At 45.1% G+C, this 16,291-nt stretch overlaps 1 protein-coding gene across 1 annotated transcript in view; it reads right to left on the bottom strand.

Annotated features, from left to right (window-relative positions):
• Positions 1-16,291, bottom strand: part of LOC139017033 (cyclin-Y-like protein 1) — a 37,404-nt gene that overhangs the window by 13,427 nt on the left and 7,686 nt on the right. Inside the window, exons 2-3 of the mRNA XM_070425241.1 lie at positions 10,885-11,030; positions 608-643 (exon numbers count right to left, since the gene is read on the bottom strand). Coding sequence (XP_070281342.1) covers positions 608-643; positions 10,885-11,030 — 182 coding nt within the window. The remainder of the gene's footprint in view (positions 1-607; positions 644-10,884; positions 11,031-16,291) is intronic.

Below are 16,291 nucleotides of genomic sequence, written 5' to 3'. Positions count from 1 at the left end.
GAATCAGCTGTCTTCTGTTGAACCAGACATAAAGAGATTTGCAAAATGTAAATAAGTGACACAATTTCCATTCGACCAATTTATTGTGGAAAATGATTCTCTTTTATAAAGAATTTTGTTACCACTATGACTTGCTATCAGGGGTGTTTCTGCCCCCCAGGAAACATTCGGCCATGGTGGATACAGCTTTTGTTGTCAAAATGGGGCCTGGGAAGATTATGCTACTGGCATCTAGTGTGGAGAGGCCAGGGAAGCTGTAAACACCCTGTAACGCACAAGGCAATCCGCCACAACAAAGCAGTATCCTGCTCAAAATTTCAACAGTGCTATAAAAACCATGTTTCAACATACAAGGAATTCATTTTTAAATTCTCAATTTTAATTTCTAATACAGTAAATATCAATATAACCCACATAAACAAATTTTCTTCAGGATCCTCAATAACTTATGCATTAGGAGTACTAAGACTAAAACAAATGGTTCATTTCAACAATGTAATAAGAGCACTATAGCTTACTCCAATAATATCCATAGTTAAAATCTAACACTAACTTTATATCTTGTAAGTTTATTAGCTAGAATAACAAGACTGGTTTTAAAACTCACCTCTTCTTTATGTGGTAATATATTGCTAGTGCCAGGCTTTGGAGAAAAGAAAAAGTAACAATTGACTTTATGTCAGGTCTGAAGACAGGTTTTAAAAGGGTTGTGGTGGGGGAAGACCATCCCAGCTGCCCAGTGGCCATGAGATCCTCATTCAGAAAGTATCGCCCAAGCACTTTCTGCCTTGTGGTAGTTCTTTGTCAGTTACTAAAATTAGGAAAACCAAAATGCTAAGGAATATGCTGTTAGAAGACATGTTTTGGGTGATCATTATAACATATAAGTTATTACACTCTTGCCCTATCTTTTGCCTTTCTACTCAGAGAACCTTTCATCCTGTACAAGTTAGATCTACTTGCACACATGCTTAAATTTAAGCCACAGTAGTTTTTCCACCTGCCCACATATTTTCCTTCTTCCCCTAAAGTTAAATAAAATGCTCTATACCGAAGCGTATCATTTAAGGTCACTTTTACATAATTGTTAAGAAAATGTAATGGCAAATATAAGAATGCAATGAAGTAAAATTATACACCGTGTAGTATTAAAAACATTTATTTCCAAATTAGTTTAAATAAAATTTTAATGAGCAGATGTAAGTCCTCACATACTGCGTAAGTTCCTATATCCCTATGTTATTCCCAGATGCTGTGTAACATGAAACAAAGGAGTGCTGTAGATCAAGTTATATGCTTTTTCTCTTTGCCCCAAATGTCAGAAATGAAGCTCCAAATAATTGAGGAAAAGCAAATCTGAATTTTATAACTAGGTTATAGAATATTAGCAGTTGTACAAAGGCCTGTAGCATTGTTAGCATCAAAGATGGGCACTTCTGTAGTGCTTCAAACAGTTTCATCTTCAAAATGATTTTAAAATCATAGAATTTGAAGCATGTAAGCTGAAAGGAACCAATGAACTTGTGATGATATTTAACTCAACAACCCATTTTACAGAGAAAGTAACCAAGGCTTAAAACTGACTTGCTCAAGGTCCCACCAAGAGTGAGAAGCAGTTCTCCTTCTTCTACCCTCTAACCAGGCAGTGTGTTTCCCAAGCTTGGCTGTGCATTGGGATCATCAGAGGAGTTTTACAAACTGCCTACTTCCACCTTGAGATGCTCTGATTTAACGGGCATTGGTTAAATTTGGAAGCTTCTCGGGTGATGACAAAGTGCAGCAAAGTTTGAGAACACATTAAGTAGAGTAAAAATCAAAATCATCCCAGATGCTTTTCTCCACATAAAAATGCCTTCCATCCCTCCTCAGCTTATCAGAAGTCTTGTGAGAGTGACAGAGTGTGTTAGGGAAGGAGAAATGGAATGCATGTGTTTAGAGACACATTTAGACAAAAATTGTGTAAGTGATTCTAATAAGGCTCACCCATCCCATTGAGAACAATGCACTATTATCCCAGAATAAACCTTTTTTTTCAAAACCATTCCGAAAAGCTAATGAGCTCTATTAATATTCTCACTAAACCTTTAATTTACCAATAGTAAATGTACTGAATGATCATTTTCAAAACTTGGTAAGAGCAAATGAAAATTTACTGTACTTCCAAAAATTAGACGAATTCGGAGAGAAAAGGCATAACACCCACTTGTCTAAGTAAGGCTAATCTTCAAAACAACTCTTGAATTATATATTGTAACACCAGAATCATCTAATTCAAAAGAAGCTATGAAATGCAGCCAGAAAGGACTGGTTTTTACTCCCGGATTTAGTGGCCAGACTGAAGAAAAAGACTCAGTGATTGTGAGTTGGGTGCCAAAGCTCAGGACTTTAGAGAGAGACGGGCTCCAGTTTTGCTGAAACACAATTTGATCTCAACTGTTGTTATGAGAGAAGAAACTTACATTATTATGATTGTGAACTGGCTGTTATAATTAAAGTAGAAGTTACTGAGAATTTAATTAGCCAAAAAGCTGATACAATATAAACAAAATTAAGTTTATAAATAAATTATGTCTTAGGACTGAAAAATAAAATCAGGAATGAGGATTTTAATATTTTCAGGTAGAATTTCTCAAACTGTGTTGTGGAAAGTCAACCCTCTCATCCTGGAGAGACACCAATAATGATCCTTGGACAGCACCAATGGGATTCAGGAAGCTCTACATCCAAGTTTTGGTTTTATTTTGCTCTTAAGTAAGCTTGAAAGTTTCATATTAGGGTGTTTTTAAAGTGCATCTCCAATTGTGGACTATGAACTCACAGAATTTAATGAATAGTTTTCATCATCATGACACTGTTATGTTTGCTTAAGCGTAAACCTGACTGTGACTATGTTTCCCAAACTTCACCTCTCTCATGATTTTGCTATATATGGATCGATATAATGTAGTTTCTTGAAGATGTGTAAATATATATCTATACATATATATATAACTAAATTTAATTCATCTATGAAATTAAAACCTCAGTTGAACAAATTTAACCCTCAAAGAAATTATTTTGAAAAGTTGTTCCTTTAGACTGCTTTGATGCATTTTTCCTGGAAGGAGAGTGCATTTCAATATAGAAATAGTGCAGGAAAAAAGAAAGTAGGATGGGGGAAACCTGACACAATCCAATGAACTGTAATTGCAGATACACTCTGGTGCCAGTAGGGGACAAGCTGTCCCTTCTTCCAAGAGCAGCTTCCAGGGTAGTACACATGGTTTTAGGCCTGTATCTCATGAAGAAATACTCTATTCCAGAAACATTCGGTAAAACGCACCTCTCCTTTCATTGGTTCAACAATGTCTCAGGAACAGTAATGCCTCAAGAAAAGATAAACACTTTTGGGGGGATTTTTTAATTGTTAAGTGGGTTTCCCTTCTTCCAGTCACTCTAAGATTAAAATGGAAGTGGAAATCAATATATAATTGACACCAGTTTTTTAACCTGAGCACTGAAAAGGACAATCAAATAAATGTACATGTGGGCAGGATAAGGGTTCTGTCCCCTATTTGTACTCACCACTGCAAGGTGATTTTCAAATCAGACTGAGAAATAGTGCTGTCTACAAATACTGTAGCACACGAGCTGTACTTTTCCCTAGGGTGACAAGGAGACACCTGAAGGGGAAGGGGAAGAGAGGAAAATATCACAGTAAGTTAAACCTATAAAAGTGTGTTTTTCCTTGGTTAAAATGTCAGACAATTAAGCATTACAATTGTTCTCATACCCTATGAACTGCTTCAGTGCAATACCATGTGCAGCTCTACGGTAAACACACTGCATGCTCTCTCTTCCAATGATGAGAATTGACGAGGGGGTCATCAAATGCTGCCCTTGACATACTACCTATAATCCAACTTGGCAAACACCTATGATTAATTCCCTTTATAACAATGTAAAACATTTAAAATAAGATTTTAGTGTTTTTTCCTTGAGAAATGAATCCTGCCAAGATTTCTATTTCTACTATTTATTTTCTACATTAAGACATACTGCCTTCTATAATATTGAAGCAAGAGCTTTTACTGAAGTACATAAAAGCCAATAATAAATGTTAGTTCAGGAGACAGTGTGACAAAATACATGTATCTGAGGCAGAGGTGTGTGTGTGCTGGGGCTGGCCTGCGGCTCACAAGTTAGGGACCAGAGTTCTCTCTGGGCCTCAGTTTCCTCACCTTGAGAATTAAAAAGTATTGTTTTAAGATTCTCTCACATCCAAAAATAGATCAAACAACTCTGAGAATTTAACTCTCTCCTCATGTTGAAATAAGACTATTATTACATTACTCAAAAGAGAACCTCAGATAATACGGTACTTAACATGATATTACAAATTCTACTAGAGGCCTGGTGCACAAATTTATGCACAGGTAGGGGGTCCCTTGGCCTGCCCGCCAATCAGGGCCCATTGGGGCTGTCTTGCCCAGTCCTGATCCGGGCTGATCAGGGCCAACCAGCCAGGGGGAGGGACTATGGGAGGTTGGCCGGCCACAGGAGGTTGGCTTTGGGAGCACATTTACCACCAGGGGCAGCTCCTGCATTGAGTGTCTGCCCCCTGGTGGTCAGTGGGCATCATAGCGACGGGTTGACTGGTTGTAACGGTCTCTTAGGCATATATATATATATATATATATATATATATATATATATATATATTAGATCCAATGCACGAGTTCATGTACGAGTAGGGTACCTCAATCAGGGCTGATTGGGGCTGTGGGAGGTTGGCAGGTGGGACGGGACATGAAAGGTTGGCCAGCCAGCCTGATCGGGGCCATTGGGGCCAGCTGACCAGGGGAGGGGTCATTGGAGGTTTCAATCAGGACCATTGGGACCAACTGGAGGGATGTTGGTCAACCGGCCTTGGGTTATGGCCATGGGAAGTTGGTTGGTCAGCGGGATGTGCTGCAAAGGGTTGGCCAGTCACCTGGGGGGAGGGGCCATGGGAGTTTGCCCGGCCCAAGGGAGAGACTGCGGGAGATTGGCCAGGCCATCGGGGCCATCAGGCTGGCTGGCTGGTCGGGGGAGGGTTTGTGGGACGTTGGCTGTGGAAGCACATTGACCACCAGGGGGCAGCTCCTGCATTGAGTGTCTGTCCCCTGGTGGTCAGTATGCATCATAGCTACTGGTTGTTCAGTTGGTTAGGCTTTTATATATATAGATTCCCTAAGCTACATGATACTTATCAGGACCCTGCCTCACTCATATGCTCTCTCTGACTACAAGGCGTTTTTCTTCCACTGTTTCCCAGCAAGGTTAACCCCACTTCCCATCTACCTCCAGGACACCTCTGCCAGCAGCCACACGACACAACTGTCCCTTTCTTTGCACTCACACACCTGAGTTACTACTTGTTACATGGTATCAACTGCTTCCAGGGCATCCCTCTCATAAAAAGTGAGCTTCTCTAGGGAAGACAGGACTTTCACTCCTCTTGTACCTCCAACCTTCTCAGCACAGAATCTGGGGCAAATTAGGCGTGCCACAAGTGTTTGACCAATTGTCTAAAATCAATTGCAACTGGAAGGCAAATCCTCCTACTGATACAAATTAGAATTTACCTGCAGTGGTGTCAGACATATGACAATGATTTTTTGAGATATGCTAAAGAATAAATTATCTTTAAAACACTAGAAATATTCATGTCTTTTAGAAGTACCCATTAATTTAAGAGCCCAACAATACAGCAATAATCAAATACGGAAATAGCCCAAACGATGTTACAAAAATCCTCTTAGAGTAAAACCAAAACCCAATTGTAGTCACTGTAAGTAGTTGAAAGTAATAGTAGTATTCTTTAATATGACAGAATACCAACAATTTTAATAAGCTTCATTTTGTTAGTGGCAAAATGGCACCAGAGGTTTGACATTTGTCGTTGAGTTTTGCTGAGGAAGAATTTAGAGCCAAGAACTTAAATTATAAGAGAAAGTATATTTAGAAAGTCACAGAGGTAGAAGTGAGCCAGTGTTGCTGCGTGGGCTCCACACACAAGTTACAGAGGCAGAAGAAGGGCCCCTGGAACTTAGAAGAAAGAAAGGAAGAATATACACGCCCAGGGGAACAAGAGGGGGAAGGCATGGGCATGCTCCAGAGTGAGAGCACCTGAGAAGAGGGCGGGGAAAACTACAGGGATGCTCAAGGGAGAGAGAGCACAGGTGCTGGGTCCTTCATCTTAAGGGCTTTTACCTAAAGGCAGAAATTTTAGGGACGGTCTTAGGGGACCTAAGCTGGGCCTGAAGCTGAAACCAACTGAGGCCTAGATATTACTTCTACTTTGACCAAAACTCTGTCTCTAAGCTCAGCAGACTGGAGGCTTTGTTACTAAGATTTTTAGAATCAGGCCAGAACCTCTTTTGTCCTCAGGGCTTAATGCTATGGGAGTCAGGATGCAAGGGCATGCATGGAAGTTGTATGAGGCTATTCTCTGGGCCCTTTGTTTCTCTTTAAGGGTGTCCATATGCTGGGGGAGGAAAAGTGAGGGGACCAGCGATATGAAAGTTCAGGGGTTGTAAACTGCATGACCCGTGATAAGCTAAGGGAGGAAAGGTCACCCTTGGGTGAGGTCCCACCCTACAATACTTGGTTTCCCAGTTTTGCCCATTGCTAGGCACCAACAGCTTTCTACTTTGGTGACATACTTGGCCTATCATTCCTACTCTGTTCGTGTCTGCCTCACTGCCTACTGTATCAGTTTTCTTGTGTTATTATAAACTAATTCAGATAAGCCTTCTTTCCTCATATTCCTATAAAATAGCTTTCATCATGCTGTCACACTTTCCCACCAGTGTGCCCCTCATATACACAAAAGACAGGTAGGGAGATTATCCGGTTGATATCTTTTAAAATACAGAGCATTTAAAAACTGCCAGTATCCAAAAATCAGAAATATCTTTATATTATACTAGAGGCCAGATACACAAAATTCATGCAGAAGTAGGCCTTCCTTTCCCTGGCTGCCAGCACCAGCTTCCCTCTGGCACCCGGGACCCAGGCTTCCCTCGCAGCCCTGGCTTCATCTGGAAGTTGGTTGTCCGGGAGGATGTGGAGTCAAATTAGTATATTATACTTTTATTATTATAGATAAAATATCAATTTGCCTGTTTCAGATGCTTCCCTTTAAAGCCACTGACTCCTCAGTAACCAGAAGCTCCAGATGGCATAATTTGAAAACAATCACTATTTGGAGGAATAAATTCTCCTTCAAGCTAGAAATATCTTAACTATAGCTAAAACTCTGATATGTTTCTTATGCCATGCAGTTAACATATACTTTACTTTTCGGATCTCATCAGACAAATACAGCTTAAAATATGAAAACTCATCCAAATACTTTTTTACTAAATGGAAGGTTTAATACTATACAGCTGCAATATGGCATATAATACACCATAATAAAGTCAATTATGACCAGAAACCTATATAGGGGGGAGTAAAAAGAATAGGAATAAATGCACCAAAATATAGACTAGTTAGTAAAACTTTGGGTGATATTTGCTTCCATTTCCTCTATTTAAATTTTTTTCCATTATAAATGTACATTGTGTTCTATTTGAAAATAGTGCTAAAACACTGAAAATTTTTAATCAGACATGGGCTCACAGGTCTATGGGGGTTCATTTAGTAAAGCAACACTTTACAGTATAGTACTGTTAGGTCCAATCAAAGCAACACTGAGTACTTCCCCATCAGTCCAGGTCTACTCCCAATTTTTCAAAATTTCCAGTACCAAGTATCTAGTACCCACTATGGTGGCAGAATTAAACCTCGTAGCAAATCCTGGATATACTGGCTGCCAGATGATTATGTTCCTCTCATCTTGCTTGAATATGTAAAACAATTGTTCTTTATGGTTAAAACTTTACTGTTGCTGGCTTACAACCTCAATAAACTCCACAGAAAACCATAGAGATAAAAAAGCAAATGCTAAAAAAGAATCAAAGAACCTAAATGCTAATGACAAGGTAGTCTTTGTAGGTATTTCAGTAGGTCACTAGAATATAGAAGGCAAAAATCCTACTGTATGTTCACTCATTCAGAACAAATGGTAGAATAGATTGACTTTTACAATCTTTTCAAGAAAGGGAAGCGGTTCGTTAGATTTACTTATTTATTATTATGGTTGTTTTTTATTGTCTAAAGTTTTACATGTCTACTTTTTCCCCAATTGTCTGCCCCTGCCATTCCCACCCCGTGTGGGCAAGCCCCTACCGCCCCAGTGTCTGTGTCCATTGGTTATGCTAATATGTATGCATACAAGTCCTTTGGTTTCTCTTCTTACCACCCCTCCGCCCCCGCTGCCATTTGTCTCTGGATCTATTCTTGTTTATCAAATTATGTTCATCAGTATAACATACATATGAGTGAGATCATGTGATATTTATCTTTCTCTGACTGGCTTATTTCGCTTAGCATAATGCTCTCCAGTTCCATCTGTGCTGTTGCAAATGGTAAAAGTTCCTTCTTTTTTATAGCAGCACTAGAGGCATTGTGCATGAAATTTGTGCACTGGGGGTGGTGTCCCTCAGCCCAGCCTGCACCCTCTCCAATCTGGAAACCCTAGCGGTTGTCCTACTGCTCGTTTAAGCCCAATCCATACACCGGCAGTTGGACATCCCTTTCACAATCTGGGACTGCTGGCTCCTAACCACTCGCCTGCTTGCCTGCCTGATTGCCCCTAACTGCTTCTGCCTGATGGCCCAATCGCCCCCAACTGCACTCCCCTGATGGGCTGATCTTGCCCTCAATGGCCCTCCCCTGCTGGCCTGGTTGCCTCCAACTGCTCTCCCCTGCCAGCGTAATCTCACCCACAACTGCACTCCCCTACCAGCCTGATTACCCCTAACTGCATCTGCCTTGGCCCCTACCACCATGGCATTGTCCAGAAGGAAGTTGGACGTCCAGAAGATGGTGGGTCAACTCAGTCTAATTAACATATTACCCTTTTATTGGTATAAATAAATTATATAGGATAGGATTGCTTAAAGGGGGGAGGGAAGCCTTTTTCAGCAGGAGGAGATGCACTTGGCAGACAAAAATACATAATCACTGTATCTTGATTGAGAGCCAGCCCTATGCACTGTACAGCCAAACTTATCATCAAAAAATTGAACCGCTTTCTTACACTTCACACCTTACACCAAACAACCTTTGCCCTTAAAACCTCTCCTCAGCCCCCACCTTAAGTTCTGCCTTCACAGTTCACCCAGATTAGGTTTTGATTGGCCAATTTCTATGCCAGTCAGCATCAAAAGCTCTGCCTCCTAGGCAGCCATTGGCTCTTCTCAGTTCACCCAGATTTGGTTGATTGGTCAGTTTCTATGCCAGTCAGCATCTCTGGGCCTATCTCTGGGCCTGACCAGAGAGGCGTGGCTGAACAGCAGCCACCCCAGGCTTCTGGCAAGCAGGCTGAACTGCTGACCTCTCAGAGAGAGCGAGCTGCTGCTGCTGGTGAGGCCCAGAGAGAGAGAGAGGCAAGGGCTGATCAGCAGCTGCCACGGAGGCTGCGGATCAGACCCTGCTTCTCTCTCTGGGCCTCACCAGAACCTACAGCAGCTGATCAACCCTGTCTCTCCCGTTTTCTGAGAGGTCAGCAGTTCAGCCTGCTCGCCAGTCCCTGCTCCCCCGAGCCTGCTGTGTGTGAAGTGTGGTGTTCGGTCGTCCCTTCAGTTGTTTTGTACATTATGGTCCCTGGCTCTTTATATATATAGACTAGTAGCCCGGTGCAAAAATTCATGCATGGGGGTGGGAGGGAAAGGGGGACCCTCAGTATGGCCTACACCGTCTCCAATCCAGGACACCTCGGGGAATGTCCGACTGCCTGTTTGTTCCCACACTTTTAACAGATGACAGCTCCACTGTTGTTTATTTCTTCTCATGCTTAAAACAATTGGAATTAGTAGGTATTCAGAGTGTGTATACATTTTGGGAGGACACTCTGTCTATCTCTAGTCAGCGGTGAAAGGAACCAACAGCGGATTTGGAACCCCCAGACAGGGAACCTCGCTCACTCTCCGCATGTCTCCCCACTTCACTTTCCACCCTCACGGGCAGCGGAAGAATAAATGTTTTCTGTCATTAACTAGGAAAAGCACATCCTCTCACCCGCCGCCTGGCAGGTGTGAGCTGCTAGGAACCATACGAGCGAGGCTCAGTCAGGCCAGCCTTTGCTCATGGGTGCTGGCACCCAAAGTGCACATTCCTCCTCTGCAATCACCCCGACTATCCCACTGTTTCAGTGAGAGGACGGACCTCTTCGCCTCCTCTGGATTCTTGATCTTGAATGCTGACCAAAGGCACCTCAGTGAGGGCCGCCTGTGCCCACCAGGGTGTCTGTCTGCACCTGCTCCCACCTAGGCACCTGCATTAGCCCCACAGAGGTGATTTCAAGCTGCACTGGCCTCCACGGGAACAGGGCATCTTCACTCCACCCTCTCACTGTCATCTCACAGGCGCCCACACTCAGCACCCAGAACACTCAGCCACTCTCCAAAGGACGTGAGCGTGTCGGAGGGGACGAGTGCACATCCTGTGGGGTCTTAGGCATGCTAGGGTTGATGGAAGTGCAGTGGAGGGGCGGGGGGAACTTGTGGAAGCCTTGTTCCAGGACTGTTGCAGGCGCACAAGGGTGACAACACCTTGGGGGATGTTCGCATGCAAGGGGGGAGGAGAGGATATGTACACCGGAGGCCTATGGCTTTGCAGATATGCAAACCCCCAGGGTGTGGCCAGGAGGACATCAATCTGGCCCTCCACGGTGGCTGTCCTTGTGATCACACACCTACTGGGCCAGGAGGTGGGACTTGTGCAGCCACTTCTTGGCACTTCACCTCGACCCACAGGCTCCAGGATGGCACGCTCACGGCTGCCATTGCCACCATGTGGGGAGTGCTGGCCGCCCTCCCCTGTCCAGAGGCTCTTCTTACGCACTGACCACAGGCCCAGAGCAGTCTGGGCGGGGCGGGACGCTGGCGAGTGCTGCTCACCTACCCACAACGGCTGGGATGGAGTGGAAGCCAGGCATCCCGCCCTGCTGTGGCGGGCCGCTCCATGCCTCCACGCATTGCACACTGGCACGGAGCGGCCAGGGTGAGACACCTGCCCGAAGGCGCTCGGTGCCTATGCACATGCACGCTGCCCACAGGCCTGCCATCTTTGTTGGGTTAATTTGCATACTCATCCTGATTGGCTGGTGAGCATAGCAGAAGTGATGGTCCCAGAGTTGGTGAAAGTCCTGGGAGCCCATGGGTGTGGCTTGGCGTGCCTCCTGGGGCTGGTGAAGATCCCAGGAGCCCGTGGCTGCGGCCATCGTGGCCTTCTGGGGCAATTGACACCTGCGTATGCAAATTAACCGCCATCCTTGTTGGATAATTTGCATAGTCACTCGGATTGGCTTGTGGGCGTGGCTTGGGCATAGCAGAGAGATGGTTAATTTGCATGTTTCTCTCTTATTATATAGGATAATGAACTCACAGAAAGAGAAATGAAAAAAAAATCCCATTTATCAGTGCACCAAAAAAATTAAGATAACTGGGAATAAATTTAACTAAGGAGGTAAAAGACCTCTACTCAGAAAACTATAGGACATTGAAAAAAGAGATAGAGGAAGATCTAAACAAATGGAAGAACATATTATGCGCATGGATTGGTAGAATCAACATCATTAAAATGTCCATACTACCCAAAGCAATCTACAGATTCAATGCAATCCCCATGAAAATACCAATTGCACATTTCAAAGATCTTTAACAAACTTTTCTAAAATTTATATGGAATAAAAAAAGACCCTGAATAACCACAGCAATGCTGAGAAGGAAGAACAAAGTTGGAGGGATCACAATACCAGAAATGAAGCTATATCAGCAAGACATGGTTCTCACAACTGCCTGGTACTGGGACAAGAAAAGACAAATAGACTAATGGAATAGAACCCAGGGTTCCTCAGATTTAAGTTCAATAGCAAAGGCTAGAAAAATTATCATGCCTAGGAGTCTAAGTGACAAGTCAAACCTTACTATCAAGTACCTGTTGAAATCCTGCCTACTGCCTCATCTTAACATATCCTATATAATAAAAGCATAGGTAGTGTCACGCGACGTTGTCACAAGATGGCTGTCACAAGATGGAAGTCACAAGATGGCTGGCAGGGGACAGCAGTTGCAGGCGATCATGCTGGCAGGGTGGGCATTCGGGGTCAAACAGGCAGGCAGGAGAGGGCAGTTAGGGGTGTCCTAGCCTGCAGGGGAGGGTGTTAGGGGTGACCAGGCCTGAAGGGGAGGGCAATTGGAGCTGACCAGGCTTGTAGGGCAGTTTGGGGCGATTGGGCCAGCAGGGGAGGGTAGTTGGGGTGATCGGGCTGTAAGGGGAGCAGTTAGGTATCAATCAGGTCGGCACGGGAGCGGTTAGAGAGCTATCAGGCTGGCAGGAGAGTGGTTAGGGGGTGATAAGGCTGGCAGGCAGAAGTGGTTAGGGGCAATCAGACAGGCAGGCAGGCAGGCAGGCGAGTGGTTAGGAGCCAGCAGTCCTGGATTGTGATGAGGGGGAAGTCCCAGATTGGAGAGGGTGCAGCCGGGCTCAGGGACAGCCCCCGCCACACCCCAGTGCACGAATTTTGTGTACTGAGCCTCTTGTTAGATATAAAAAGAGAGCCAGGGACCACCACACATCTGAAGGAAGCCAACAAGAAAGACAGACCAAAGCAGAATGGTAATCACAAGTGTTGTAGAAGTTATGGAGAAAAAGGAACCTTCATTCACTGCTGGTAGGAACATAAACTGTACATCCACTATGGAAAAGTGTATGGAATTACCTCACAAAAACAAGAATAGAATTACCATATGATCCGACAACCCCTCTTTTGGTTATCTACCAGAAAAATTGAAAAAACATTTGTTTTCAAAGATATATGTTCATTGTAACATTATTCCTGATGGCCAAAACATGAAAATAAAGTGTCCTTCAGTAAATGTTTGGATAAAGAAGATGTGGTGTGCGTGTGCGTGCGTGTGTGTGTGTGTGTGTGTGTTTGTGTGTATGATGCTACAACTCAGCCATAAGAAAGGAGGAAGTACTGCCATTTGTCACAACATGGGTATTATATGCTAAATGAAGTCAGACAGAAAAAGCTAAGAAGCATATGCTCTCACTCATATGTGGAAAATAAAACTAAAACTCATAGACATAGACCACAGTATGGTGTTTACCAGAGGGAACGGGTGTGGGGGTAAGTAAAGGGTAAAGGGGACCAAATATATGCTGAGGGAAGATTATTTGATTTTCGGTGGTGGTCACACAATGCAATGTAGCGATCATGTATCGGAGACATGTACACTTGAAATCTAAATAAGGATTTTAACCAATGTCACCCCAATGAATTTAATTTAAAAAATCTGAAGTCATAAACAAAAAGCAGATTGAAAGCATTTCCTAAAATCTACATGCTAAGAACATCATATTTCTTAGTTATTACTTTCATAGAACAATTTAGAATCTGTGGTATCAGCAAATGGGTTGTCCTATCCTATCTAATAAAAGAGAAACATGGTAATTAGCCGTACCTCCACTACCCTTCCCATTGGCTAATCAGGACGATGTGCAAATTAAAGGCCAGCCAAGATGGCGGCCGGCAGCCAGGCAGCTTGAAGCAAACATGAGGCTTGCTTGCTTCAGTGATGGAGGACTCCAACATTCCCCGCCTGCTGCTGACGGCCTCTGAGCTTGCAGTTTGAAACATTGTTACAAATATAGAAGCTAAACAAACTCCAGGAACCTACTTTCAGCCAGCCGGTATCTCAGAGCTGGAGTTGAAACAGTGTTTCGATGATAGAACACAAACAAGCCAGATACCTGCTTTTAGCAGCTGAGGCCTAAGAGCTGGAGCCACGCCTCAGAGCTAAAGCTGGCCCAGAATTAAAAAAAAAGAAAAGAAAAAAAGGAGCGGTTGGGAGCTTCAGTCACCCGCCAGCCTGAAAAGAGCCCTCAGCCCCTCACCCAGATTGGCCAGGAACCCCAGTGTTGATCCCCACCCTGATCCAGGACAACCTTCAGGTCAAACCAGCTGGCCTTCACCCATGCACCAGGCCTCTATCCTATATAGTAAAAGGGTAATATGCCTCCCAGCACCAGGATCAGTGGCGCGGCGAGGCCTCCAGGCAATGGGATCAACGTGACAGGGGGCAGCGCCCAAACCCCCTGATCGCCCTGCTCTGTTTGTGACAGGGGAAGGTTCCCCAAACCCCTGATCAGCTCTGCTCTGTGCCTGATAGGGGGGAGCTCCTCAACCGCCTGATTGCCCTGCGGCTCTGTGTGTAACAGGGTGCAGCACCCCAAGCCCCTGATCGGCCCTGCTCTGTGTGTGACAGGGTGCAGCGCCCAAACCCCACCCCCCACGGGCCCTGCTCTGTGTCTGACAGTGTAGAGCCATAACCTCCCCATCGGAACTGCCCTGAGTGTGACAGGGTGTGGCGCCCCAACCCCCTGATCCGCCCTGCTCTGTGCATGACAGGGGGCAGCGCTCCAACTCCCCAATCAGCCCTGCTCTGAGCCCGACCAGGGCCTGCACCTAGGGATTGGTCCTGCCCTCTGCCACCCGGGAGCAGGCCTAAGCCAGCAGGTCGTTATCTCTTGAGGGGTCCCAGACAGCAAGAGGGCACAGGCCGGGCTAAGGGACGCCGCCCCCATCTCCCCCGAGTGCACAAATTTTTTGAACCGGGCCTCTAGTCTATACTAATAAAAGAGTAACATGCTAATTAGACCGGACATCTTCCACAGGACTGTCCTGACAAAGCAGGGGACTTGGATGGCCTGTAAACTACCCCAGGACCCTTGCCTAGGCCAGCCCCACACCCAGCAGGGACCCCCCCCCCACCCTGATTGGAGATGAGGTCAGCTTGCAAACCACCTAGGCCCCTCACCCAGGCCGGCTCCACCCCCAGTGGGGACCCCAACGCAATTGGGATTGTGGCTGGCCTGAAAACTACACTCAGCCCCTCACCCAGACCAGTCCCACAGCCAAGCAGGGACCCCCACCCCAATTGGGGGCATGGTCAGCCTGCAAACTGCCCCAGACCCCTAGCCCAGGTCAGCCCTGCCCCCATTGGGGACCTCCACTGAGTTTGGGGGCAGGGCCAGCTTGCAAACCCCACAGCCCCTGCCCCAGTGGCCCTTCCACCCTGCAGGCTTCCCCCACCCTGATCCAGTCTTCCTTTGGCCACTGATGTTCAGTAGTTAGAGCATTGTCCTTTGCACCAAAAGGTCTAGGGTTTGGTTCCTAGTCAAGGGCAAGTACCTGGGTTTTATATTCACTCCCTTCCCCTGGTTGGGGAGCATTTGAGAGGCAGTCAGTGGATGTATTTCTCACATAGATGTTTTTCTCTCTCTCTCTCTCTCTCGCTCTCTCTCTCTCCTTTCCTGCTTCCTACCTCCCATTCTTCTACTCTCTCTGAAAAGCAATAGAAAAGTATCTTCAGGTCAAGATTAAAATTTTCTCTATATTAAAGCCCAACAACCGGAACAACTGGACGACTATCCTGTAGCTATGATGCGCACTGACCCAGACCTTGCAGCTGGGGCCCTGACATCCTCAAATCTGGTTCACCCTCACCCCGGACCCAGACAGGAGGGAGGAGGGAGCCCGATTCCTCATGGAATTGGCCGTGCCTTAACCGTGCCTTGCATGCTGCTGGCAATAAGGGGGGGCTGGCTGGCCAACTTCCCAAGGTCCCTCCCTCCTGCTAGCCGCACCCCCCATCCGTCCCAAACACCGAGGGACCCCACCTGAGCACGACTTTGTACACCAGCTCTCTAGTAAACAAACAAACAAATAAATAAATAAACTTCAGAAAAGCAAAACATTGCATTGGTAAAAGAATGAAATGCTATAAAAAATGACAGGGTATAAGAGAACACTATCAATTAAAAACTAGATAAACAAAACAGAATTATAAAGTATTGGTGGCCCTAGCCAATTTGGTTCAGTGGATAGAGAATTGGCCTGCAGACCGAAGGGTCCCGGGCTTGATTCTGGTTAAGGGCACATGCCCAGGTTGCGGGCTCAATCCCCAGTAGGGGTCGTGCAGAAAGCAGCTGATCACTGATTATCTTTTATCATTGATGTTTCTATTTTTCCATTCCTCTCTGAAATCAATAGAAATTTTTAAAAAAGGAGGTTGGTGAACAAAGTCAAGGAAACCTCCAGGAAGCAGAAAAAGACAAAATGGGAAATAAGAGGGGGGAAATATTTAGAGAT

The sequence above is a fragment of the Myotis yumanensis genome, unplaced genomic scaffold (genome assembly GCF_028538775.1).
Source record: "Myotis yumanensis isolate MYYU_CA2020_CCGP unplaced genomic scaffold, mMyoYum1.0.hap1 SCAF_1, whole genome shotgun sequence".
Lineage (NCBI taxonomy): Eukaryota > Metazoa > Chordata > Mammalia > Chiroptera > Vespertilionidae > Myotis > Myotis yumanensis.
The sequence above is the reverse complement of the archived record's forward strand: the minus strand, read 5'-3'. Positions and strand labels throughout refer to the sequence as shown.